The sequence below is a fragment of the Corticium candelabrum genome, chromosome 20 (genome assembly GCF_963422355.1).
Source record: "Corticium candelabrum chromosome 20, ooCorCand1.1, whole genome shotgun sequence".
Lineage (NCBI taxonomy): Eukaryota > Metazoa > Porifera > Homoscleromorpha > Homosclerophorida > Plakinidae > Corticium > Corticium candelabrum.
The window spans coordinates 5,640,341-5,667,571 of record NC_085104.1 but is presented as its reverse complement, the minus strand read 5'-3'; the positions used below and the strand labels follow the sequence as shown (position 1 = coordinate 5,667,571).

The 27,231-nt window shown below is 40.9% G+C and overlaps 3 protein-coding genes across 3 annotated transcripts; 2 read left to right on the top strand and 1 right to left on the bottom strand.

The window, feature by feature from the left end:
- The first annotated feature begins 3,037 nt into the window (after nucleotides 1–3,037).
- LOC134195655 (zinc finger MYM-type protein 1-like) lies at nucleotides 3,038–5,607 on the top strand. The gene has a single exon (XM_062664716.1). It carries the CDS (start codon nucleotides 3,109–3,111, stop codon nucleotides 5,491–5,493), a length of 2,385 nt encoding a protein of 794 aa, XP_062520700.1. The 5' UTR covers nucleotides 3,038–3,108; the 3' UTR covers nucleotides 5,494–5,607.
- A 2,973-nt stretch (nucleotides 5,608–8,580) lies between these two features.
- On the bottom strand, nucleotides 8,581–14,451 carry LOC134195449 (uncharacterized). Its single transcript, XM_062664471.1, has 7 exons — nucleotides 14,259–14,451; nucleotides 13,671–13,858; nucleotides 10,408–10,907; nucleotides 10,126–10,333; nucleotides 9,974–10,057; nucleotides 8,904–9,113; nucleotides 8,581–8,848 (listed from the first exon to the last, which is right to left on the bottom strand). The coding sequence occupies exons 1-7, from the start codon at nucleotides 14,449–14,451 to the stop codon at nucleotides 8,792–8,794; spliced, it is 1,440 nt and encodes a 479-aa protein (XP_062520455.1). The 3' UTR covers nucleotides 8,581–8,791.
- A 611-nt stretch (nucleotides 14,452–15,062) lies between these two features.
- LOC134195448 (exocyst complex component 2-like) lies at nucleotides 15,063–27,002 on the top strand. Its single transcript, XM_062664470.1, has 20 exons — nucleotides 15,063–15,246; nucleotides 15,305–15,475; nucleotides 18,475–18,580; nucleotides 18,640–18,756; nucleotides 20,399–20,523; nucleotides 20,593–20,673; nucleotides 21,773–21,918; nucleotides 21,980–22,061; nucleotides 22,184–22,286; nucleotides 24,102–24,217; nucleotides 24,382–24,471; nucleotides 24,536–24,607; nucleotides 25,539–25,729; nucleotides 25,798–25,976; nucleotides 26,036–26,157; nucleotides 26,425–26,495; nucleotides 26,546–26,629; nucleotides 26,696–26,758; nucleotides 26,819–26,880; nucleotides 26,990–27,002. The coding sequence occupies exons 1-20, from the start codon at nucleotides 15,138–15,140 to the stop codon at nucleotides 27,000–27,002; spliced, it is 2,103 nt and encodes a 700-aa protein (XP_062520454.1). The 5' UTR covers nucleotides 15,063–15,137.
- The last annotated feature ends 229 nt before the right edge of the window (nucleotides 27,003–27,231 follow it).

Here is a 27,231-nt window from a genome sequence, read left to right as displayed (position 1 = left end):
AGGTAGAGTAGTTGTCGTCAATGCTGCAAATAAGTCAGCAGTGCTTGGCAGGAATTGGTTGTCACAACTCAAGTTGGACTGGGCATCTTTATTTAGCTTGAATTTCCTGGATCCCCTACAGGAGTTTCCTGAGTTATGCAAGGAAGGAATGGAAAAGCTGCAAGGAGTGCAAGCAAAAATTACTTTGAGTGCCAATGCAAGGCCAGTCTTTCATAAGGCAAGACCAGTACCATTTGCGTTACAAGCTACAGTGTAGTCTCGCGTAGCCAGACCCCTTTCCGCCGCGGCCTCCCCGGCGAAATGGGGTCTGGCTACGCGAGACTAGCTAAAGTGGATGCTGAAATCGATCGCTTAGTCAGAGGAGTACTGACACCTGTAGAACAGAGCGAGTGGGCTTCACCTATAGTAGTGGTGAGGAAATCTGACGGCAGTATCAGATTGTGTGGCAACTACAAAGTAACCATCAATGAATATTTGGAAAATATTGAGTATCCCACACCAAATGCTCAAGATTTATTCGCTACTTTAGCGGGTGGTCGACGATTTACCAGGCTTGATCTAAAGCAAGCTTACCAACAAATGGAAGTGGATACCGGAAGCCAACAGTATTTGACTATAAATACTAGGAAGGGTTTGTTTACTTATACCAGAATGCCTTTTGGTATACGAACAGCACCGAGTATTTTCCAGAAGACCATGGATATGATATTGTCTGAAATACCAGGAGTTTGTTGTTTTTTTATGACATACTGATTGTCGGTTCAACTGATGCTGAGCATGATGCAAGAGTGAGGCAAGTATTACAACGCCTAAAGCAAAGAGGAGTCCAGCTAAAGAAGGACAAATGTGAATTTGGTCAGTCTAAGGTGACATACTTAGGTCACAGGGTAGATCACGAAGGTCTGAAACCTACAGAAGACAAGGTCAAGGCTATCAGGAAGCACCTGAGCTAAGGAATGTGACTGAGTTGAAGGCATTTCTGGGGCTGTTGAACTATTACAGCCATTTCTTACCAAATCTGTCAAATACTCTACAAGCATTGTATGAGTTACTTCAAAAAGGAAAACAGTGGAGATGGACAAGGAAACACAGGGCCGCATTCAATGCAGCAAAGAACAAGTTATTACAGTCTGGTTTTCTTACGCACTATAATTTGTCTCGACCAGTCGAGCTCAAATGTGACACATCCCCATATGGAATAGGAGCCTGTTTGAGTCACGAGTTTGAGGATGGATCGGAGAGACCGGTAGCATTTGCTTCACGGACACTGTCATCAGCAGAAAAGGGCTACGCCCAAATAGAGCGTGAAGCACTGGCAATAATTTTCGGCGTTCGTCATTTCCACAAGTTCCTCATTGGCCGAAGATTTACACTAGTGACAGATCACAAACCTTTGGTCAAAATTCTGGGACCTAAACAGGGTATCCCGGCGGTAGCAGCAGCAAGGCTGCAGAGGTGGGCACTAATTTTAAGTGCATATGAGTACACCCTGGAGTATATGGCTGGAGAGGAGAATAAGGAAGCAGATATGCTGTCCCGACTGCCAATGGAAGTGAATGCCGTAGACCCTAACCAGGAATTGTACCATGTGGATTGCTGTGAAAATCTACCTTTAACAGCAGCAGAAGTAGCACAAGAGACTAAAGCAAATCCAATTTTGAGACGGGCATACCAGTATACATTGTCTGGATGGAACTGGAAAAGTCACATGGATCCAAGGTTACAACCCTACTCACGACGGTCAGATGAACTTAGCGTTGAAGAGAACTGTTTACTGTGGGGAACACGTGTGATAATACCGCAAAGATTACAGTCAAGAGTTCTAGCAGATCTTCATGAAAATCACCTGGGTTCAAATCGAATGAAAGCATTAGCTAGATCGTATATCTGGTGGCCGAGTTTGGACATGACGTTGGAAGAATTGTGCAAGAAATGTGAAGTTTGCCAAAGTCAGAGGAATAAACCGCCTGCTGGTATTCCTCATCCATGGATGTATCCCACAGCACCTTGGGAGAGAGTTCACACGGATTTCGCAGAGTTGGAAGGTCAACATTATCTTATTATGATTAACGCTTATTCGAAATGGTTGGAGGTGCATGAAATGGGCACTAGTACAACGGCTAGTAGGACAATAGAGGTGATGAGGCGAGTTTTTACTTTTCATGGCATTCCAAGACAATTGGTGACAGATAATGGTCCACAATTCAGGTCAGTAGAATTTCAGGAGTTCATGAAGGGAAATGGTGTCAAACACCAACTCACCCCTCCATATCACCCATCGAGCAATGGACAAGCAGAACGAGCAGTTCAAATTTTCAAGAGATCTATGGAGGCACGACCTAAAGGACGTACTATTCAACATCAAATATCTATACTACTGCTGCAGTAGAGGTCGACTCCAAATACCTCAACAGGAAAAACGCCATTCGAATTGCTAATGAAGAGAGTCTTACGAACAAGACTAAGCCTTGTTAAACCTACAGTTGGCGGAGAGATTCGAGACAGACAGGAGAGCCAAACAGAAGCTGCATCCAGAAATCGTGAGATGTTACCTGGAGAATCAGTGGCAGTATGGAACCCAAGACAAGAAAGATAGTCGGGGACGGTGACTCTCTGGAACAGTAGTTCAGAAACTGGGACCGAGCAACTATCTTGTAAATGTGAATGGTCAGGCTAGGTATGTTCATGTAGACCGTATATTACATCGTGATATCAGAAGTTTTCCACAGGATGTACATCAGGAGCAAACTTCCAATACTCATGATAGTACAGCGACTACGATGCCACCACAAGCTGGGAGCTATTCCGAAGTCAGTGCTGAGAAGACAATCTCATCAACAGACTCTACCAGGGAAGACTCAGTACCAACTACTCCTAGCCACCCTGAGTTAACAGAAACACAGTCAGAACGGACTGATAACATGCCAACAAAGAAACCAATTGAAAAGTCAACAGAGAGAGAAAATCGATGATATCCCACAAGGAACAATAGAAGACCCCAGGGGCGTAGACACAATTCTAAAACTGGGGGGCTTAACCAAGAGGCCTAATTGTGCTTTTGCGCATGCGCCCAGTGCACGTTCATCACCCGACTGCATCCGTATCACAATGTCTCTGATAGCGTGGCTGCGGAAAGCGCAACAACCGGATGGAAGTGTAACTAACTATCCCACTGGCATTGACCATGAAAGCAATGTCTCAGGTGAAGAAGACGCCCAAGAGCACGCCCAAACTAGCAACGTGGCTGGACCAGCCTCTACAAGTTCTGAAAGCGGCCACCACTCTCACCAGCCCGACGCAACTGATGCCTCCGAGACAAGACCGGTTGCTGGCGCCCAGCCTCAGCCCACCTTGATGCCTTGGAGTCCTCACCAACCCTTGCTGTCCTTCCCATATCGCACATTTGCTAAGCAGCAGCGAGCATTCTGTTCTTCTTGGTATAGAAGATACCCGTGGTTGCATTATCAAGAAGCAGATGACAAAGTCTTCTGCTTCTACTGCCAGGTGGCGGAGAAGAAGGACTTAGGCTCAGTTGCTCTGCGCGCTGGGAACTTGGACGATAAATTCGTGAGAACTGGCTTTACAGACTGGAAGAAAGCACTCACTAAATTTGAAAAACATCAGAAATCAGTCTTTCATCGTGATGCTATGGATATGGTGGTTGGCAAGGAACAGAATGTTGGGCAAATGCTAGGGAAAGGTTATGCAGAAGAAATGGTTGAGAATAGGAATATGTTACAGATAATTATTAGTTGCATTCGATACCTTGCTCGGCAAGGTCTCGCCATGCGTGGTCGGTCTAAACCTGAAGGTAGTGTCGCTCTTGAAAGGGATTCCAACTTAATGCAACTCCTCATTATGCGTGCTGAAGACAATCCGAGGCTCTGGAAATGGTTAGACAAATGCCAGGCCAAGTTCACAAGCCCCTGTATACAAAATGAAATTCTCAGTATCATGGCATTAATGATTCTGAGAGATGTTGTTAGGAAGGTATCGGGAAAGTGGTACACTATCATGGTAGATGAAACTACAGATTTGTCCAATACTGAACAAATGGTCTTCTGTCTTCGATACGTAGATGATGATCTGGAAGTCCATGAGGAAGTAATAGGGCTGTATAGCTTAGACTCAACTTCTGCTGACTCTATACTAGCAACAGTTCAAGATATCCTGTTACGCATGAATCTAAGGATTGACCATTGCCGAGGCCAGTGCTACGACGGCGCTAGTAACATGGCAGGAGCGAAGTCAGGCGTTGCAAAAAGACTAAATGATCTAGAGCCCCGTGCGTTGTACACACACTGCTATGGTCATGCATTAAACCTAGCGACTCAGGATGTGTTGAAAGGTATCAAGGTCATGCGAAGTGCTCTGGAGACCGTACATGAAATTACTAAGTTGATAAAAAAATCACCCAAACGTGAAAGCATCTTCAAGAAGTTTAAAGATGTTGTCACTGCTGGCTCTCCAGGACTACGGATTCTTTGTCCTACACGATGGACGGTCAGGGCTGAGGCATTAACGTCAATATCTGAAAACTACACTACACTTCAGATGACTTGGGATGTGGCAAAAGAAGCCACAAAGGATACTGAGATGAGAGCTAGAATTGGAGGAATCGCTTTGCAGATGGACACATTTGACTTCGTTTATGGTGTTGAACTTGGAAGAAAGCTGCTGAACATAGTGGACAACCTGTCCCGATCCTTACAGAGTTCTACTATTTCAGCATGCGAAGGCCAAAAGCTAGTCAGTACTACAACAACAACTATCCAGTCAATGAGATCTGATGAGTGCTTTGATATATTTTGGAAGTACGTTGAACGCAAAAGATTGTCACTTCAAGTGCCATCCCCTACCCTTCCACGACGTAGGAAAGTTCCAAGACAATTCGAGGTAGGAGAAGGTGCAACAGTACATCCAGTAGAAGTGAAGGAGATCTATCGAAGGGCTTACTTTGAGGCCATTGACTTGATTTTAGCAGCAGTCAAAGATAGATTTCATCAGAAAGGATTCAACATGTTACAGAAATTAGAGACAGTTGTAACTTCTCTTCAGCAACCCCAGCAATCGGAAGCACTGAAAGAGATTGTCAATTTTTATGGTGATGATTTCAGTCACCCAGACCGACTTCAAACACAGCTCACTCTTCTTCATGCAGGTACTGAACAGCCACTGACGGATGTACGGTCTCTGGTCGTATACCTCAAATCCTTAAGCAGTGCAGAAAGACAGTTTTTTTCTGAAGTCATCAAAGTAGTCAAGCTCATTCTGGTAATGCCGGCAACAAACGCCACAAGTGAAAGAAGTTTTAGTGCTCTCCGTAGACTCAAGACATGGCTACGTTCTACAATAAGTGAATGTCGTCTCAACTGGTCTATGATACTCCATATCCATAAGGACAAAACTGATGCATTACCAATAAAAGGTGTTGCGAATGAGTTTGTTACACGTAATGAAAGCAGAAGACGACTATTCGGACACTTTGATTAAACTCTTTTGAATTAGTAAATGTAGTGTTGTGTTGTACGCGTACTGCCTATCCCTTAATGTATCAAAGATTTGAAATACAAGTCTCAAATTCTGGGGGGGCTTGAGCCCCCAAAGCCCCCCCGGTGTCTACGCCCTTGGACCCCCAAGAGATATCGAGAGATTTAGCGGAAGGGAGTGTAGTAGAGTAAGGGCTATGGGACTACCCCTAGTACTCATTAGCATACTGATAGAATATGCCATTATATAGTACTGTGGCATGTGGTTAGCCAGCTGTGAGTAGTCTGGTGTAGTATTGCGTAGACACTGTAAGCGAGCTGCAATAGAACCGATTTAAAGTCGGTAAGGACACAACAGTAGGGAAGCAAATTTTTAGAAGAGAAAGGTCTGTTCAATGTCATAGGCTATAATTTATTTGTTTATGTGTGAAGCAGCTTTACATATTTCTCTCTAGAATAGGTGACACCAGCTTCGTTTAAGACATCGAATTCTCTAGAAATGCATCCCAGAGAAAGGAGCAGAAAGTAGTGAAATGCACTAAATCAAGCCACATTCCCGAATCTTCAGACGCAGAATTAGATACATTCTACAAAGCATTAATTAAACGAAGTCAAAACGAAGTCAACTATATATACGGTATGTTGAAAATCACACCTGACCACCCTATGCTGCTGCATTTGTTGTTGAAGACTCTTCACACTCAAATTAATTAATTTATAATAAAGCAATAGCTGATTATTATTACTATTTGACGGAGAGGCTTCTAAAATAAGGAGACTTCTGTTCCATAATCTCAGAGGGGGTTCACCGTTAGCAGTTATTTATAGCATTACTAATTTTCTCTTTTCTAATAAAATTATATGAAATTATTGAACCACGCCTATTGGAATAAAGGGGGTTGCAACCCCTGAACCCCCGCTCTGGATCCGGCCCTGCTCTATTCTAAGAATTCAAGACGAAGTTAGCTATATTGCACTTGACCATCAGACTAAGAAATCACGCCAAACTCGCGCATCCATCGGTACAATTTGCTTTAAATCTTTCGCAATTAGTACTATAGCCGTATTATCTAACACAGTCGAACGTCCTTGAAATGTCGTACAAGCCGCCGTCGCAAAAAGAAATACCTGCTGAGTACAATGGCGGCAAATACGGGTACTACAAGGAACGCCTGCTGTCTCTCTTTTTTTTTGTGTCACCTTTACTGCAAGCCCAGTTAGTGCGCGAGTAGACTGAAGGATCCTTTTTCAGAAATGTAGTTTAACTTAATTAAGAAGATCATTGATGATAAGGGATAGCAACTGGCTTCCGCCTATTGCTCGTTATATCATTGATATTAATTTCTTTTGTTAATGTTAACGCTTGGGTACGCGCCTGCCTGATTATTGTCGTCGACTTTCATCCAGTTTTAGGAATAGAAAATCGAGAACATGGGAACTGAAGGGTACACGTATACCCATGCAGGGGCGTCTAGCTGGCGCATTTAATTACTTAATGGGTCGGTTCTTTCAGTGCGCTAAAAAGTGGACCTCCCATCAGTTCAACGTGCTCTAGTGTAATGAATCTATCTATTAATTACCAGGTCTATACTGGAAGACATCGTTATCTAGAGATATGAAATGTAATACTAATATATATACACTGCGCATACACGCCAAGGAGTTTTGGAGTCTACTGCATGTAGATCTGCTTACATCAATCTAGCCACATCCTGGAACGTGGGACCCATGCAGGACAGCACTTCAGCAGTTACAGTTTCTACATCTGGTGCAAATATTGCATGCAGAATGGTCGTATACAGAGGTACGAGTGGACCACCGACTGAAGTGGGTCGGTTCGTTTCACATGCACACTCGAACCCTCCCTAACTTAGCACGACAAGAAAGTGTTCCGATCATGCGAAGACGTTGTTGCGGATATGCATCTGGTGGCTAGTATCAACTAACACAAAGTGTTTGGTAGTTTCAGTGTCACAATAATTGACTCTTCAATTGTATACTGAATATAAAACTTTGATATGCATAATTAGCTCTTTTCTTTAAAAGCAGATTCCTGCAGAAATTCTAAAGATAACTTCATGAACGAGCATGCCAATCCCTAGACAGTCTCAACTTTCTAACTGTGCAATACCATGCAAGATCACCTCGAAGGCCTAAGAGACTAAGCCAATGGAAGTCAAAAGGGGGAGAGGCTGGCTGCGCGAGACTAGTTTCAAGAGACTGCTAAAATTTTCTTTTTGGACGTTGTTGCCTCTTCAAAAACCGTGAGCAAAAGAGGTGGGACTCTCGATCCAACCGTGCTCTATTCACGGATCACTAATGATTTTTTGTACGCATCATGATAGTATAGACTTGCAGTTCTATATTCTTGATAGTTCTTTGCATTACTCTTAGTCTACAGATCGTGATTTCAAGAGGAACGAACAAGTTTTTTCTGAAGTTGTCACATTTGGAAAGGAGCCTCTCAGACTGCAGATGCAATCTTTCTAGTACGTTCATCTGCGTCTTTAATTTCACACAACTGTTCGTCCTTGTCATTGACATTGGATAATATTTCAGTACTCCAATCTTCGGCATCAAAATTCGATCGCGAGCTATTGCCACAACTAGCAAACCTATCACAGCAGTTTGAGGCCTGAGAATCTGCTGCTCCTGTTATTTTTCATCTTCCATTTCTGCATGGGTCACTTATCTAGTGAGATAACGAAATTACGACCTCTGCAATGTTTGAATAAGTACCTCGGTCTCCAACTAAACTTCCTTAACCTCCAGCTATAGTACACTTCTTGGGGCTTCCAAACAAGAATAATGACCGGTCCACGGAGACATTGCAGACTCTCCCAATGCACAATACAGCAGATCGGCTCATTGTACACGAGCCGGTAGCCTCCCTCAATAGTAAAGATATATACATGCATAATAGTCGACGTACAGTATTAAATTAAGGTGCTGGATACGGTGTATGGTCATGCTATACAGTTCCGCATGATAAAACTACATACGTGCATGTACTATACGTCTACAGTATAGAAGTGCGTCACCGTGAAAGCGTGTTGTGGTGGCGGAGTACGAGATAATGCATTGCCAACAAACGAACAGACATTTATCCATTTTAATATTATAAATTATAAATTATGGTTATTTGTATCACAAATCCTACGTCTGCAGTCAACAAATAGTTGATATTTATAACCCCGTTACAAGTTAGACACTCATCGCCTTTATTAATTTAATTTAATAATATGCTTAGTGATCGATTGTCTAACCATAACTTGCTCTTTCCAGACAACAACTCAAATAGGTCACTGAGTCGAAATATCGTCAAAAACAGTACTCGTAGTTTCGTCGCTAACTCGTACCTTCAAATACAAAGTTGACAACTGATAGTTCAGTACTTCATTTACTCTCAATCACCTCGTTTTCCACGGATGTTTGGTCTGATGTTGTAACCCGGTCTATATCTTCTTCCGTATCCGTACAGTATCCTGCTGTGTCGCTCGAGTGGAAGGCACTCCGTCTGTTGAAGTCATTTGCCTGTGGTGATTCTTTCTCGACGTTTTCCGGGGACGTCGTTTTGTGTTGAAACAATGGATTAGCTACAGTAACTCTTTGCTCCCCAGAAAGCTACAAGTAGAATATGTGAGTTTACTGCAAGAATTTGTCTTGTAGAAAACCGCATAACAGACACACATCATTTTAGTTAAAAAGGAATATGCCGTATTTGTTAAAGGCCACTACTAACTAACGGTTTTAGAACCGGCCGACGGCTTTACGACTGTCTGCAAGGCTTTGAGATGGTCTGGGACTAATCTAGATAATCGCTTTCTATTTCTTGAACTGCCTCAAACATCTTTTTCTAAAGTTTACAATTTTACTAAATTTATTGTCAACGCTGCCATGCAGCCATTGTTTCTTTGTTAACGGCTTCCAAATCAGGCGAATTTTTCAATAAATTTAGCTAAGCTGACCATTTTATATTAGGTTAAAATCCGGCTGGCCGGCTTACGGTTTACAAGCGAGCCTACAGTTATAAATCCGTCTCCAACATATAGTACACTCACTATATATTTGTTGTCGCTCTAGATCACTGCTAAGAAAATAGCTCTAAACATCGGTTTTACTATCAGTCAATCAGTTTGTAACTTTCATGATTAACATTCTGTCTGCCTGTGGAATCTCAAAGCTAAGATATCGATCATTTTAGATACACTGTCTCTAGATGATAACGTACATATATATATTATACCAATACAAGAAAACAGCTAACAATGATCTACGTTATCATCTATATATACGACATATATATATATATATATATACATAGTTATTGGTGTTAGCTGTTGCCCTTCTGTGTGTCCGCTTTTGTGACTCTTCGTCTATCCAGCTGTCGTACTACGAGCTATATAAAGCGTCCATATATGATTATACTTTTTCGCTGTCGTTACCACAAATACACATACACGCAGTCCAACAAGCTAAAATACCCAATTAGCAGTTGTAACGTGTTCACCATCCAGCCAGTCATCGACGTATTGAGTTGGGTTGACAGCAAAGGCAGATTCCTGAAGCTATTTGACAATGGTCAAAATCATAGTACACACACACACCACAACTAGTGAAAACTAAGAAAACCTACTGTTAGTTCAACAGCTGTTGTTTCTTTCTTTTCCTGGTGTTCAGCAAGATTTCCAAGCTGATTTGTAAGTACACACAAATTGTGATTTCCCGTAGACCGTCTCCAACGAACATAGACACAAAGAGACACCCAAAGAAAGATGACGACGACGAGTAGACCGATCCCAAGTGTCATGGCTACCACCTCCTGAGAAGGCATCGTGTTGCCACTTTAATAAACATTAGAAACAAATGCTTTAGTTACTGCTCTCTGCTAGTAGATAGTCACAGGTGCATGTCTTACTCGTTTTCTGATATATTTATGGAAGGAACTTTTGTGCAGGTAGAATTGTCTACTGCCATGTAGCCATCAGAGCAATTGCTCACGCATCTTCCATCCGGCATTTGGTGTGAGACGCACCGAGTACAGTTCCAAGCTGAGATATCATTGCAGCCACCCATGCATTGAGCATCACAAGAGAGACACTCTGGTTTTTCAACATCGTAATGATATGTGTTCTCCGGACACTCACTCAGACATCGCCCTTTGAAATAGTGACGTGGACAAGAAGATACACAGCGCGATTGACCGTCAAGATCGGACAAATTGAAGTGTCTACATCTGATACAGTCGCTGGCATCCGGTCCGTAGCACCCATCACATTGAATGTTGCAGTACACGCAATTTGAAGCAGCTGGTGTTACATTTCGACTCTCGGGCAAAGCAGAAAGCCAGTGGCTTGCATCGAATTGCTGCCTAGTGCAAGACTTCGCCTCGTACGCAAGAAGCAGTAGCAAAGCAACCTGTGAAGTAAGAAAATAATTAATAATCAGGTGTATCTTCATTGCAAGCTGGTGCAGTTGTGAAATAAATTAATAGAGATATTTCAGTGTCGTGAGGGCGACCTTTCTTCGAGCTTCTTCATGAAGAAAACTTGTGGGCGTTACCCAGTTCATTTTTGTCTCTGATTACCCAACAAGCCGGTACAGACAACCAGTCCCATGCAACTTACTGTAAATGTTTGGGCCATGCACACTAGAAATTAGAGACTTTGTCTAGACAGCAATCACTATGCTCAAACGGAGCATGCAGCTAGAGAACGGCATATTTAATTGCTAATGGTGCCGATTAGCTAAAGCCTAATTAATTGTAGACTTGCCTGTTTAAGCCGTTGACTAAATGATGGTGATTCACGTTCCATTGATTTGGTAAACACCTTGGAATTTTCTGAAGGCGTTCCCCACAGTTGTACCACGTGAGCAACTCAATGTTACAAACGTGACACAGACCTAGGCAGAGTTGGGACGTATACTTGCACCTACAAAACAATTAGCTAGATTATCCTGCCAGAGACCCTTTCGTATTTCGGTATACGCATACCTACCTACATGTGACAGTGTCATATGTACCTCAGATTCAACTTACACATAAACAAATTCTCTATTACCGTAACAACTAAATGAATAAACGCGGCTCCCGTTAAACGGCACAGCTCTAAGAGTATATTAGCAAATAAACGCCGCGGCGTTAATTCAAAGAAATACGGTACTTACAACAATATCAAACCGTATACCTCTAACTACAATTGTTTCGTTTAATCAGCTAAATACAGATTTTGAACCGCTACCCAAGCAGTTGTAGAACTGGACGACAAGTTCTGATTCTAGAACTGGATGGCAAGTTCTGAAACTGTTCCATTTCGTTGTTGACTTGGACGGCAGATCCTAAAGAGTATTGGGTGTCATGGTGTTTTCCGGCACACCATCTTTTTGCGTATCGTGCCGGCCGTGTTGCATGCATCTTTAATTCTGAGTTCTCTGTCCTAATTTTTCCGATGTATACTTACCGCGTCAGATGTCTCAATAAATCTGCTTGCTATACCGTGAGAACAAGCAGATTCGACGATAGCTCGTGGCTCGTCTACTGCACCGTGGCCGCAGCACCGTGGCCGCAGCACCGTGCAATCTTTCACCGATTGCATGCAGTCAGCTTTTTCAGAGGATACCGACACGTCCGAAAGATGACATAACCATACATGCAGCCAAAGAAAACGCCAAAGGCTGCATGCGCAGCAAGGTTTCTACAGATGCGATAATATTGCACGGATATAATTAACTGACTATATTGCGGTCCTGTGCTAGGCCATGCATGCATGCACCTGGTTTTTGACCCATTATATAATACATTAGAATGGCCGGAGACCGCTTATTTCGTCGCCAGATCTTTGTTCAAAAACGCTATAAACAAAGACATTTATAACGGCCAACTGCTGGCGGCTTAAAACATCACTGATTCAGTCACCGAATCAGCTAGGAACTCTAACATACTCCCGCATGGGTTAGCAACTCGTCTTGACTTGCTGAACCTACATCGTTAATTAAACGTATACGAAGCAAACTAACTGTTCCAAGAAGCCCCGGGGCCGTTTATTTCACTCAAAATGGTTTCATCTCTATTGATTGTGCATGGTATACGTACCACTATAGCTAGGCACCGGATTGTCTTCGATCAGAACGTCATGCAAAGCAAGAGTTCCATTCCGAATCCAACCAGCAAGTTAATTAAAAGCGTGCACGACCTTTGTTGACAGTCTCTCCACTTAGTTTGTCGTGCTGCAATCACAAATGGTAAAGATGAATCAAACTGCTCTATGATCAGTTCTAGTGTGCAGACTGTTGGAAATCCATCTTGATATCTATATGTTCAGCGGCGGCGGAGCGTCTTGCAAGTTGGGGGGGGGGCAAGCCATGAAACCCGGAACATTAGCAAATTAAGCACGAACAAATACCTCTTAAACGAATCTACGTACGGATATATATTGTGTATATAACATTGAAACAGTAGGTTCAGATATAGACTATATCTTTTTAGCGATATGGTATACTGTCTTGAACTTTATAACTATACTAGGCTCATCATGCTTGGAGACACTTTCTCAACTTAACCAGCGATCTCAAACTGCAATAAAAAACCGTTTAATCCAAAATGTCTTTTTCTTGAATCATCTGGTAAAACAAAAATTTGAACAATAACACCTAAATCTAACTCATCAGTAATTTCCTTATACACGGCTCCTCCAATTATGTCACAGGACATTTGTGTGCATGACCGTCTCTAGCTAATTTAACTAGATATAAAAGTTATCGTTAATTAAACTTCGCATATTATCTCTCCATCAAAATGTATTTACTTTATTACCTTATTTTTTCAGTAACATAACCGTACAATAATATGTATATCAAACTGTCAGTTCTTCATACCTTAATTAATTTCCAAAAACCACTACCATAATTAACCAAACTAAATCTTCAAATATTGTTTGGACCAACTTTGTCACTGCACAGTTTATAATTAATATCTATTAAACCCACTCCACGCCTTCAAAAGGCTTCTAAGTTACGTTCAAAATTCTGTTGTGACAGTGTGTATACTATTCAACTGATCATTCTTTGCTACGACAGCTCATTAAATCAACAAGAATCAACTAAATCAGTCTGCAACTCGCCAGCACCACTCTGTCAATACAATAATTGCTGACACACAACACTGTAAAATTGACGCCAAACCCAGAATTGAGGAAAGTGACGAAAGCTGAAAGCAGCAGTCAGTGCTCCTCCTGCAGGTGACCCAACAGCACCAGACAAAAATGTAGTTCCCAAACATATTCCAGACACCCATCCATTCAGAGACATGTCAGATTTATATCCTCGATTGACAGCACAACTAATAATAATTGAAGCTGCAGTTGTCCAGACTAACGCAAATGAGACCCCTATCACAATTATCGATGCATACACAAACCACGGACGGGGAGATAAAAAAGAAAAGAGAAAAGATGGGCCAACAAATGTCAATCCACAGCTGAGAAAGAAGAGACCAACCAATTGCATTATGATTGGTTTCATTCGATTTCCAATAATCCCAACAAGAAGAGTAGACACTGCATACACCCCCCCCCCCAAGAATAAGAAACACAAGACCAATGTGAGTCGAACCCCACTTGAATTCATGATCAAGATAAACAGCCAGAGACGTATTTATTACAGCCAAGCACAAGCCAGCAACAAAGACAGCCAAACATATTGCTACAACTAATGGAACTTTCAGTAAGGGTCATTTTGATACAGTTGATCTAGTATTATCTTCTCCATCACCCCCAGAATTTCCGTTGCTTCTCACACAAGAAAGAAACAGAGTGCAGACTGACAAAGCGACCGCAGTCACCAAAAACGGCAATAAGAAATTGCCGTGTGAAAACAGAACACCTCCAATTGGCGGTCCAGCAAGAAACCCCAATCCTGCAGCTTGTTCTATGAGAGCCCAAGCAGTAGACTTGTTTGAGAACATTGTCAAAACAGAGCCAGTGAAATCGTATCAAACGCAGCTTCTCCGAAACCCATAACAAATCGGATGAGAGCACTGAGAGCGATGAACGTCGCCCAGTCTCCAATTCTGTCAACGAAGCCAAACAGTAGAGTACATCCGGCCACCAAGAAGGGACCAGAAATAAGCAGGAATCTTGGGCCAATTCGGTTTCCGTACGAGCCAACAAAGAGAGAACCGACTAGACCTGATAGCTGTATGATACCTATAACTATTCCTACCTCTGTGTCTGCCTTCGAGCCTTTTTTGCTGCTGCTACTGTCGGATAGAAAGAAGTAAGCAGAAAGATGCAAACGTAGCTGAAGAAAGTGGAGATGATGATCACGGCCACTGTGACGAAAAACCGCAGCCTTGGCACATGCAAAGATAGCTCATCGTCACTTTTAGCTTCTGCCATTCGACCGGTTTCGGTGTGTGGACCGTTGCCTCCGTTGTACTAATAATTAGTACAACCAATGTAGTACAGTGTACTAAAAATAGTGTTCATATGTGCATCGCTCCCCCCCCAAAATGCATGACGCGATGAAAGGGTCTGCCTACGCGAGGCTTTACGGCCGATGTTAGGGAATCCGAGGGCTCCAACCCACAGCTCTGAACCCTACGGTCTTTGTCATAAATTCTTCACAATACTTTTTCGTTTCTCTATAGTTATGGCGGAAGCACCTCGTGTTACCGGCCTGTCGCCTAACCAGGGACCCCCTGGGACCCGCGTTACTATCCGCGGTCAGAATCTCGGTCATAATGCTTCGGATGTAGTCGGTAGGACAAGGCCCAACAATTTATTTCCTATTATGTATTTAGCATATTTTGCTTGCAGATTTGACTATTTGCGGATATAATTGTGTGTCATGGGCTGAATGGAAATCGCCAATGAAGATCTTATGTCGTACCGGCCCTGGTGTGGGCAAAGGCGAAATTATAGTTACCACTCGTTCTGGTGGAGAGGGCACGTGCACTGTCACTTTTCGTGGTTACATGGAGAAGATTGGTATTTAGTATATTAGTAATAATCTAGTGGCATTTAGAGATATGGTTGTCTGTTTGTGTGTTTGTCAGTGTCTCTGACAGTTTGTTTACTTGTTTTTGTTTGTCTGTCTGCTTGTCTATTTTCAATACATGTATTTCATACATCAGAGCTACTGTACTGACGCTAATTTTTTGTAGTGCAGTAGGATGTCAGTTATCCAAAGACTTTGGGACTCGATCTTGTTCATAACTTTGAATATTTTGGATAACTGATGTTAACTCTTTTGGCGCAAAAGGTTAGGTGTCCCTGGGTCTCTGAGGCATGCAGACTCATTTAGACCGAATCCATGTGTATTGAACAACAATTGCACAAACACCTAACCTTAACTGTACTCTATAAGGTAATGATGAGAAAGTAGTTTGCCATATAATGTTACTACCTTGACATTCAACTTGTTGTGCATGCGTGTAACAGTTTATAGCACATACTTCTAGAGGGTGTCTGATGCACTCGGCATTTGGTTAGCTGATGCTTTTGGATAACTGGTGTTCGGATAACTGACATCCTACTGTCCTTGTTTGATATTTTGACTTCAAAATGTTTAGAGTCTGAAAAGTATTTTTCACAGCTTTTTTAAATTAAAGGGTAACTGCAATGTAAAAATCTAAATGTTTGTTACATTTTTTGTTAGTTCTTAATGTCTATATAAAAAATTTATGTTTAAAGTTTACATTTCAAGATATGGAGGCACAAAGTTCCTTCCGGTTGATTATATCCCGTATAGTAGGCTTACACACCGTGACGTATTTGGAGGAACGAAGTGGCTCTAGCACATGCAAGGCAATAAAATATCTTACAAGAGGTAAACCTCTGGTTGCCTGCTGGCTGCAGTAATGTGCTCAGAAAGAAAGAGTGGCTTTGGTTCGCTTTTCCACTGGTGCCAAGATGTGAAAGAAGTAGGCAGCACGAGTGAAACAAGCGAGAAATCGGTGGGATGGGCCAATCGCACATTCAGACCCGTGTAATGCGTACGCTGTACTCTTAGCCGGAATGTTTCGAAACGGAGGGAAACGTTACTATGAACTTTAGGCTTTTACTCAACCTAAACGGAGACTGAAGCCTGAAGCCTCGAGCTGCATGGGCTAAATAAGCCATTGAGACAATTGCAACATGACAATGTACGAAAAAGTTAATAAATACAGAAAAGAAGAAAGGTTGAAAGAAAGCATGATAAATGAAAGATAAGTCCTGTAGAATTCTAACAGATAAAGTTTGTTGAATATATGCACTACATGGGTCTGAACGTGTGATTAATCCATCCCACCGATTTCTCACTTGAATCACTCGCACTGCCCATTTCTTTCACATCTTGGCATTACTGCAGAAGTAAATCAAAGGCACACTTTCTTTCTGAGCTCATTACTGCAGCCAGCAGGCAACCAGAGGTTTACTTCTTGTAAGACATTTCTATTGCCTTGCATGCGCTATTGCCACTTCTGTTCCTCCAAATACGTCACGGCCTAAAGCAACTTTGCGCCTCAATATCTTCACGAATGTAACTTTAAGAATAGAAATTTTATTTTGGGGGGCATACAGATGCTAAAGGGGAACTCACACACAAAAAAAGCAATTTGCTCTTGAAAAATAGCCTTGTATTCGAGAAGTGCAACGGTACCCTAGTTGCTAGCCAAATCGACTCCGTAAAGGAGAAATTGCGTTTCAAATGCTCCCAGACGAAGTAGTTGCGCAAGGCATGACGTCACTGAAGGTCGACCTGGATCATTTTATATTGGAAAATCTTGATTAGTGCAAAGTGACTCTCTACATCAAATTGCTTGATTGGAGACAACACTTGAACATTCACTTTCACTGTGAAGCTTTGTAGCGATGAGAGGATAACGCTGGAAGCATTCATTTTGACTTCTCCTGCACATACAGTAGATCTGGAACCTTGAGGATACATCACATCAACTTCCGCTTTGACTGTACTGCTGTAAAACGCCTGGAACATGTAGGAAACTACAATGCTCTTACATCTGTCATAACCCTTACCCTAACCCACTTACTAGCTCTGCGTTGAAATCTCTCTCAAAGCAATCCGACTGAAACTGATCTACGCTTACTCTGGAATGTGATCTGACTGCCTCCTTTTTAGCCTCAAACGCAGAATCCACTCTCTCAACCATGCTCGATTGAATGGAAATCTAAACAGACTTCTTTCTCCGTTCCTGGCACGTTTACGGCATACTTTTGATGAACCTTAGTTATCTCAAATCAGAGTTAGAAAATTTAAGATCGACTAAGAGTCGTAAACTAGGAGAGCACGGCAAAGCGGAAGTTGATGAAGTGTTTCCTTGGAGTTCCAGACTTACACGCATGAGAAGTCTTAGTGAATACCTCTAGCATTTTTCTCTCATCACTAAGAAACTACACTTACCTCACAGTGAAGATGAATGTTCAAGTGTTGTCTCCAATCAGGCGATTTGATGTAGAAAGTCATGCCGTGCTATTCAAGATTTTCCAATACAAAACGATTCAGGTCGACCTCCAGTGACATCATACCTCGCACACATCGTCATCTGGGAGCATTCGAAATGCAATTTCTCCTTTATGTAATTGCTTTGGCTGGTAATTAGGGTATCATTGAACTGCTCGAAGACAAGGCTATTTTTAAATGCAACTTGTTTTTGTGTGCAAGTTCCCCTTTAAACAGCTAATGAAAAATGCAATGAAATATTTTTGCTTTTATCTGGGTACTTTGTATTGCGTGCATTAAACATGCTGATGAAACAGAAAAGCACCTATATAGGTCATCATTGGCCACAAACTATGACACTGACCAGAGGCAGCACAGATCTCTAGAATTGGGGAGGCCAGCTGCTGGGGTTTAACATACATACCAGTTAGTGTTTATATATAAATTCATAAGCACACAGTTTGCTTGTATGCAAACAAAATTATTGCTGTAATCTTTCCTGACTCTGAAACAATCAGAGTCTTCAAATGTGTTGTTGATACAGGACCTACTGAAGTGTCTGCCGTCTGGATAGATGAACCTGATCTAGAAGGCAAAGACAAACTGCACATGTTGAAACCAAGAGACCCTCTTGGATATGACCATGTTTTGTATGTTTTGCTTATTATTTAGTGTTTTGTGTGTTTCATAGTTGAATTTTTTATTTTAGAGAGATTCCGTCAACAGAAGATGAGTTGGAAGAACTGTATCCTGACGGTACTGGTGAACTCACATCAGAGAACTTTATTGCCGCATGGTATTTGTTAGAATACCACAGGAATACAAGGTATATGCTTGCTATTTTGTGCCTTGTGCGTTTTCCCAGTTTGTTTTTCTTCAGGATTGTATTAGTATTGTTAATGTCACTACCGTATTTCTACGAATAGTGCCCCATGCTCAAATAATGTCCCATGGTGATCCTATAACAAAATAATAATGCCCCATGCTTGATTAGTGCCCCAATGGGGTAGTATTCAAACCCAGTTATATGCATGCGTGTCTATCAATGTGTACGTTTGAGATGAGAATCACTGACTGACAATGCAGATTCAACCTATGCAACAGACAGGAATACGAGTCAAGTGCAGTGAAAGTATCCAGGATACATAGCAGTAAGACTGTAACATTAGATTAGGTAGGTTGTCCGTGTTATTTGTGTAGTGCGTTGCATTGTTGCACAGAAACAATGCAACAGTCTTTGTGCTTGTGAAATAATAATGCCCCATGTTTCAGAAATATGAAAAATAGTGCCCCAATCGCAGAAATATGGTACAGTCGCGTGTCACTTATCCGACTTCCTTGGGACTGGACCCTGATGGATAAGTGAAAATATTGGATAACTGAAGCTGTTACAAACTCAACTGTTGTTCATGTTATACGGCATTTTTTCCACATTAGGTTTACTGAATGTAGATGTAGAATGAATATAGATGTAGATGAATGTAGAATACAGCAAGAAGAAACACTTCCACTCACTTTCAAACTTGTTTCAAGAAACAACTGACATGCACGTGGATGTACATGTACCTACACGTACGCAGCTGATCAGCCACATGATCACCCACATGACAATCTTGACCTGTCGGATAACCGGTGACAATCTTGACCTGTTGGTGACACGAGACTGTATTTGTGTTAGGAACGTGTGAGTGTAGTGCATCATGTTTGTTGTTTGCTTATCTGCCTAGTCATGTGTGTTTGTCTGTCAGGTATCAGTGTGTGTGTGTGTGTGTGTGTGTGTGTGTGTGTGTGTGTGTTTGTCTGTTTGTCTGTTGTCTGTTTGACTGTCTATGTGTTTGTATGTATGTATGTATGTATGTATATCAAATTCATTTATTTCTTGCAAATGCTACAGTACAAACTCTAATGGTACATGTAGTGCAACAATAACTACTCTAGTATGAAGTCCAGCTACGACTGGAAATGTACATAACTAACATGCTACCATAACTAGCTAGGGTTTAATGCAGATTACTCTGTCAGTTTTCTGTATGTATCTATCTATTGTCTCTGTATTCTCTTTTTGTCTACTATAGTATATGGTTGAGACTGTGTTGACGGTCAGTATATCCTTAAATTTATACATCTGTGTATATATATATATATATATATATATATATATATATATATATATAAAGGATAAGATCATATTTATTTGTTTGCCTACCACTTCCTCACACTTGGCTTATTGTTACTTGAATTCTCCAGACGTGATTAACGAATGAAAAGCAACGTAACGAAGTTAGTTTCAATCCCATGGTCGACCCGGGAGGTAGCATGCTTAATTCATATACAATAGAGTCTGCGAATCAATACTGCATGTAAGTAATTTGTAACCGGGCGAAGACTGCGCAATGCAGCTAGTATTGAAACATAATTGTATCGTAATATGAATTATGGGAATTTAATGATTTAGTAATGTTGTGTAGCTTTTCCGAACTGCAAGAAGGTTTGAAACATTTGAGACATGAAGTGGCACAGAGAAAACGAGGTCCAATTGCTTTTGTGAAGCGAAACATCAACACGTTTATTGACTGTCATGACACGCTCACTGGTATGCATCAATTTTATAACTATCTCTATGGAGGTTAAACTTGTTTGCAACATCTTTTTTCTACTTTAGCTGTACATCAAATGTTATTGGAGAGTGAGAGTAAAAGTGAAGGAGGCTCAATTACCTACAAACTAGAGACAATAGTTGAAGGTGTTATTTATATTTTATTTTGTCTATAATGATTCCCTATCATAGGTGTAAATTAAGATGTTCCTTCTGCAGTTTATGTAAATGATTTGTGGTAATAATTTAAAGTAGGCATACTTTTCAAGCTGCAAATAATTATGGTAATAATGGTAATCTGTCCCTTGTGTGTGTCCCCCTACTGAACTTTCAACCCATTAAAGTCATGTCCGGTTGACTGCACATCAAGACATTGGCATCTTTCCTCTTGGTGATTTCATTTATATATATATATAAGCAAATATAACAACATGATGCAAATTACTCTTAAGTGTCCAACAGAACAAAGTCCTTGAACAAAACCTGTCCAGAATAAGCCTGGCATTATATTGCCATACTCTTACTGATATTTGTTCATGTAAATTATTAACAGCTATGCTATGAGTTGTATTATGAACAGTAACTGAGCGAGGTGCTATTATTTTCAGTGTTTCTAAACTAAGACTTGGCCCAATAACCAAGACTTTCCACAACTAGTGGTATAAATGAGCAACCAGATTTCAGGACTTTGTCACCATGTTTTATATCTTTCTCTCTGCAAATCCAGTAAATCCAGCTGATCCAGGATTTGAAACGGCATGTATCTAATGGGTTCCTCACTGAAACGTCAAAAAAAGGTAGGACGTCCTTCTAAAAATCAGGATGATACAAGTCATCGAGATGTTTGAAGTTTTCTGCACTACAACCTTGTTCAATTTTTGAGCTCTTGTTGTCAGAAAGGAGATAATGAAAGAGTATGTTGCGTAAATCATCATGGCGTTTGATCCTAAGACTTCGGTTTCCACAACCTAGTAGATGATCTCCAAAGACATTGAGAATGTGCCCACCAAGAACACCGGAAAACATTTGGTGGAGGAGGGAAGAGTGGTATACCAAGAAGACCCGAATAGCAATCACAAATTCCTCTCTAGACATGGATACGCCAAGTTTAGGGTTGGGGTTGCCCAGTGCCATGATATATATAAGAAATCTTGCTGAAATTTGTGTTGCAATGGTTGATAGAAGTACTTGGATTTTGTAGATAAAGTTTGTTGCATAACTATTAATAAATTTAATTATTTTTTAGAGGCTGGGGACAGTGCCGACAAACTGTTTGCCACTGTGCTACGACGTAAAGATCGTGCTGATGCAACAAGAAATGCTTTAAGTGTTCTCCAGCGATTTCGTTACTTCTTTAGTCTCCCACGCACAATTGAAAGGAATATAGAACAGGTGAAACGAGCCCACATGTAGATGTGTTTATGCAACATGTAAATGTGACTGTTATTTCCAGGAAGAATATGAAGTTGTTATTAATGGATACGAGAATGCAAAGTCATTGATCCAAGACAAAGAAGTGCAAGCTTTCAAAAGAGGTGAAACACCTTGTTTTGCTTCTCCAGATAACAGTCAATGTGATTGGCATGTTCTTTTGCAACAATCAGTATTGCAATTTCTGTGACTTCTTGAGAGTGTTTAAGAATTTTGTATTTGATAGTTTTGGAAGAAGTGGAGAGTTTGGTAGGGAAGTGTCGAGACAAGCTGAGAATGAAACTCGAGGAAAATCCTTCAACACTAGGTGAACGGAAAAGGCTGATAAGGTAATATAGAATACTGAATTGTTGACCAGAATGTTATATTGTTACTTAACTTGTATGGTATTCTAACAAAATACACTTACACCGTGTGTTTGTTTGTCATTTGTTTGAAGTAAAACAAGATACACTCTTATAATGCAAAATATAATTTGAACAATTTGTTTGTAGTTGAAGATGGCAGTGTACAATTATAATTCTCTAATTTTTATGGCATCTATGTGTCATAAACTTTGTTCTAAATAGTAAAAATAAGATAGACACACAGATTGACTGCCAGTCGGATTGAAAGGACAGAGAGAAGAGAGAGACAGAACAGGCAGTCAGATGCCCAGACAGCAATGAAAGCAACTACTGATATTTATAGAGATCAATGACACTTGCAGTTTAGTCAATTACTGTAAACAACAAATAGTTCATTATATAACAATTTTGTCAAATTTTACCAGTTGCCTGACAGCTCTGCCAATGAACCGATTGGGGCCTTAGCTGTTTCTCCCATTAAGTAACTACTTAGTAGGGCATACAATACCTTTTGCAAGTTGCGGTTTTATGGTACTACGTACATGCTGGTTTAGCAATGTGTTAAACAGAGTCTGGTTGATACTGAAAGGTACATGTGGCGTACTCCGGCCATCTGACAGTAGCACCACGCAGGCACAAGTGCTATCACATTGCCTACTACAGTAGTAATGACTTGAGTGTGCGATAGAGTACTAGATAGGACAGTGTTGTTGTGACTTGGACTCCATTGCAGCATACACAAATTGTGTCTTATGTTTAATTTTGTGAAAATTCAATTTGAGAAAAATTAGAAATTGTCCAACAGAATATTTATATAATCTCAGATATGCACTTGGATCGTAGCTCATCCGATTATGATGAGAGTACTAAAATTTTAATGTACTGTGTGTAACTGGTTTTTTGTGTGGTGCTAAATTTGTGCTCTTTCTGGGGTTTGGCCAGTTTTTTCATATGCGTAGTTTAAATTGTGCAATGCACTTATACATATGCCAACAAAATCTAGGAACGCATGCACTTCAAAGATAAAGAGCTATACTAGCAACGTTCCTGCTACCTATTTGTAGGCGTGGTGACTGAGTGTAACGAGTGCAGTGATAAATTCATGCGGTTGGCCAAAACTACCCAAATTGCACGAATAAATCTATAGCTCACATAGTCGGTTATACGGTATTACTATGTCTCAGGTACTCTGGCCATCTGACACTAGCATTACTACAGTACTAACACATGTGTTGCTTAGTGGTACTGACTTGAGTAGATAGTGTTTTGATTAAACGTCGCTCTTGAGTAAACACCACATTTCAAGGAATTCCAATAGATCTAGCAAAATCTATTGCTAGAAGTTTGAAGGGAAAACGTACTTTTACGACTTCTTTGGAGTCATACGGGAGGCAAACGTTTCTTTAGACTACCCGGAAACTGTTACAACATGACATATCAAAGTGTGAAATGCATACCAGTATGGTAAGTGTTGTTCTTGTGAAAAGATGTCAAACATGCAGGGAGTACACATCCACACTCTTAAAGCACGGACAGAGAGCAACAATAAACGCTGCTTTTGAATTAAACGTTGAAGTTTGAACCCTAGCTAAAATAGACACTTTGCCTTGGACTCCAGTGCAGTGTGTTCAACAATGCGTCCCATTTTGATTTTGTCAAAAATTTGTTTTACAAAAGATTGTGTGACAAACTGTTTGTTGTTTGCAGTATAACCTTGGATATTTATTATGCAAACTGAGATCATAGTACATCAGATTGTGATGAGAATGCTATTTATGTTATTTCTAACTAACCCAGGTACATGGTTGAGTTGGGGTGTGAAGGCAACCCAGCATGGGACTGTCTTCTCAGTCAACATCGTTGGATTACAAAACTGATAGAAAAATGCAAGACTGATTACCAACCTCAAAAAGGTAGACATTTGATATCTTTTTTGTATGCAACACACACACACACACACACACACACACACACACACACACACACACACACACACACACACACACACACACACACACACACACACACACACACACACACACACACACACACACCTTACTCAGTCATCAAATTCCAGATGAACGTGCTGCTACTGACGATGGAGAGACAGGAACACACGGAAGAGCTCATGCAATGTCGTTCAACAGCACTGGCTCAAAAGGATCAGGTGGAGTGTTATGGTAATTGTCAGGTACGACATAGCACTGATTGGTATGTGTCTATATGTTTAGGTTCTGGATCTCTCAGTCCTCAACGAATGCTCAGTTTTAGCAGAGGCTCTTCACTTGGTAGGACAGGCTCAGGTAATGGGATGTGTCCTCTTTAATAGGTATCTGTTAATGGAGTTGCCTTTTGATACTGTGATTATATTGATTTGATTAGTCATATGGATTTGTTTGTCACCTGGTTGTTTCCTTGCCCATTTATTTGTCTTCACATTTACTTATATTCTAGTTGTTTGTCAGGTTTGGTTCTCTCATTTTGTGTGTTTTATATGTGTACAGTGTGTGGTTTATATGTGTACAGTGTGTGGTTTATATGTGTACAGTTTGTATTTACCGTAATTAAGTGATTATTACCCCAGGGCTCAAGTAAGCCCCCATCTCCTACTGTGGCCAAGGCTAACATTTTACACCCTCACCCCTTAGTCCTCTAATTAGTGCTAATCGGCACTTTCTACAGTGACTGTTTCTTGATTTCCGCCTGTAGAAAAGCTGGCATTGTTCGAGTTCTGCATGCCTGTCGAGCACGGGTTGAAGGTTTTGATGTTTAAGCGTAAATCAATCACTTCTGCCAATTAACAACATTAGGTGTCAATTTTTGGAAATGTCCCATCCAATACTTGACCTTTGACTCTGGCCAATCATTGGGATGGGGTAATAATCAAGTGAGTATGGCATGTACGTTGTGTGTGTACATGACTGTGTGTATGCATGTATGTAAGTGTAGTTTTTAGAATGATGAATTACCTGTTGCCACGTTTGGCTTTTGCATTGAGACGTGATTGATGTGCAAAGTGAAGGTATTGTCATGTATCGGAACATTTGGAAAACTAACAATGTTGATTAAGTCTGAATTTTGAGTTTATCCATCTGTGCATCTGTCTGTCTGTCTGTGTTTGTTTATTTGTTGTTTGTCTCTTTACTCGTCTGTTGTTTTCTGTGTTTTTATTGATGTGAGGAAAGTGGTCTAATGTAGTAGTCTGAAATATTATATAGTGTATTATATGTGTAGCTATTTGGTGCAAAGTTGAGAGCTCAATGCCAATACGTATTCAGTTTATTGAAGAATTGTGTGACCTCATGTCTGCTCCTCAAAGTATTCCAGACTTATGGCAACTGGCACAGGCATACTTTTCAGAAAACTTAGTTGAAAATCTCATTGTAACTGCAGACACATTGCAAGAACAAGAAGAGAAATGCAACGTTTGTAACACATTATTACCCTACTGCCAGTGTATGTATTACTTCGGCCTTGTATTGCGTTTATGCAGTCAATGTTGCAATCTCTTCTAAACTACTTTGCCGACCTCCTACGACTGACATTTTTTCCTACATACTGGGATGAAATGTCAGAAGATCAACATGCACAACTTGGCTCATGGACACCATTTAAAGAAACAAAGCAGGAAGCAGCTGGTGCTTGGCTTCCGTTTTGTGTAAGACACGTCAGGTACTGATTCTAGTGTCGATTACTTTGTATGTCTAGGTGTCGGTATGTGTGGTGTATAGATCTTGCTTCAGCTCTCTGTCTCGGCTTCAGCTCCCTCGTGAAGTGTTAAATTCTTTCAGACAGTTCGTAGTTGACTTGAGACTGCATTGCACAAAAAGACTGTTCGAACAATCTATTAAAGGCGAGTTGTGGCAGTCAGTGAAAGCTGTGATACATGCATTGGTTGATTGTTAGAGGATTAATCCAGAGTAATGGGACAGGTGGGTGGGTGACCGGGGAGACAAAATAGATTTGAAATTTACTCAATAGGTTGATGGGCAGATGGACATATGGATGGATGGACAGATGGAGGAACATAGATAATTGACATGTTGCATTTGGGTTTCGCATAGAAAGAACAACCTGTAGTACACAGTTGTGAAGGGTCACTCATTCTATCATTCAATAGACATCAATGGCTTGAAAGCCAGAGAAGATTGGCATACTGAGATTGACGAGTGTGGATGCATTACCAGTTTGGTATGTTGTCCTCTTCTCGTTTCACACAGTTGTGATAGTGTTTGTTGTAGCCTGTACTGTTTGAAAACATTTGTATGGAAGTATTACTTGGAGTTAAGGAAGTGGTGATTGACAGCAAACCAGGAGAAAATTCAGTAATGCCACCTAATTGTAATGTTCTTATGAGTTTGTGTTTTGACTGTGCTGTTGCATTGTATTAGCGTTCCTATCATGTGCAGGCATTACAAAGAGAGGCTGCAGAGCAACTGACAGAATGCTTTCATGTTGATATGCCAGACTGTTTATTGTGTGCCTTGTTTGATTGTCATTGTGTTTGTTACCAGGTGTTTGTTGATGTGCTTGATGCCTTGGCATTTTATCAGGAAAGTGGGGGGCCAACACACAGGTAATTATGAATATTGATTTGTACTCATACCAGATTTAGTTTTGGTATTATTTGTTTTTCTCTGTTTTTCCTGTGTGAGTGGCCTTGTGTTTTGTTACAATCTGTGTAGCACAGTGGAGTGAGGTTGTAATGGTTTCATATGTGTTTGTTTGTGTGTGTGTGTGTGTGTGTGTGTGTGTGTGTGTGTGTCTGTCTGTCTGTCTGTCTGTCTGTCTGTCTGTCTGTCTGTCTGTCCTTGTCTGTCTGTCTGTCTGTCTGTCTGTCTGTCTGTCAAAACTACACAAACAAACGGACCCTTAGGCCCTACACATACAATCTGTATATCTATAAAAGTCTGATCTGTCTGTCTGT

Coding starts and splice junctions, on each gene's coding strand:
- LOC134195448 (XM_062664470.1), top strand. CDS start 15,138: ATGGCGGAAGCACCTCGTGTTACCGGCCTGTCGCCTAACCAGGGACCC. Junction 15,247..15,304: donor TAATGCTTCGGATGTAGTCG/GTAGGACAAGGC, acceptor TTTTGCTTGCAG/ATTTGACTATTTGCGGATAT. Junction 21,919..21,979: donor TTGAAAGGAATATAGAACAG/GTGAAACGAGCC, acceptor TGTTATTTCCAG/GAAGAATATGAAGTTGTTAT.
- LOC134195449 (XM_062664471.1), bottom strand. CDS start 14,451: ATGTTCTCAAACAAGTCTACTGCTTGGGCTCTCATAGAACAAGCTGCA. Junction 9,114..9,973: donor ACGTTACAACTGCTAATTGG/GTATTTTAGCTT, acceptor TTCTACTTGTAG/CTTTCTGGGGAGCAAAGAGT. Junction 8,849..8,903: donor AAACATCCGTGGAAAACGAG/GTGATTGAGAGT, acceptor TTGTATTTGAAG/GTACGAGTTAGCGACGAAAC.
- LOC134195655 (XM_062664716.1), top strand. CDS start 3,109: ATGTCTCTGATAGCGTGGCTGCGGAAAGCGCAACAACCGGATGGAAGT.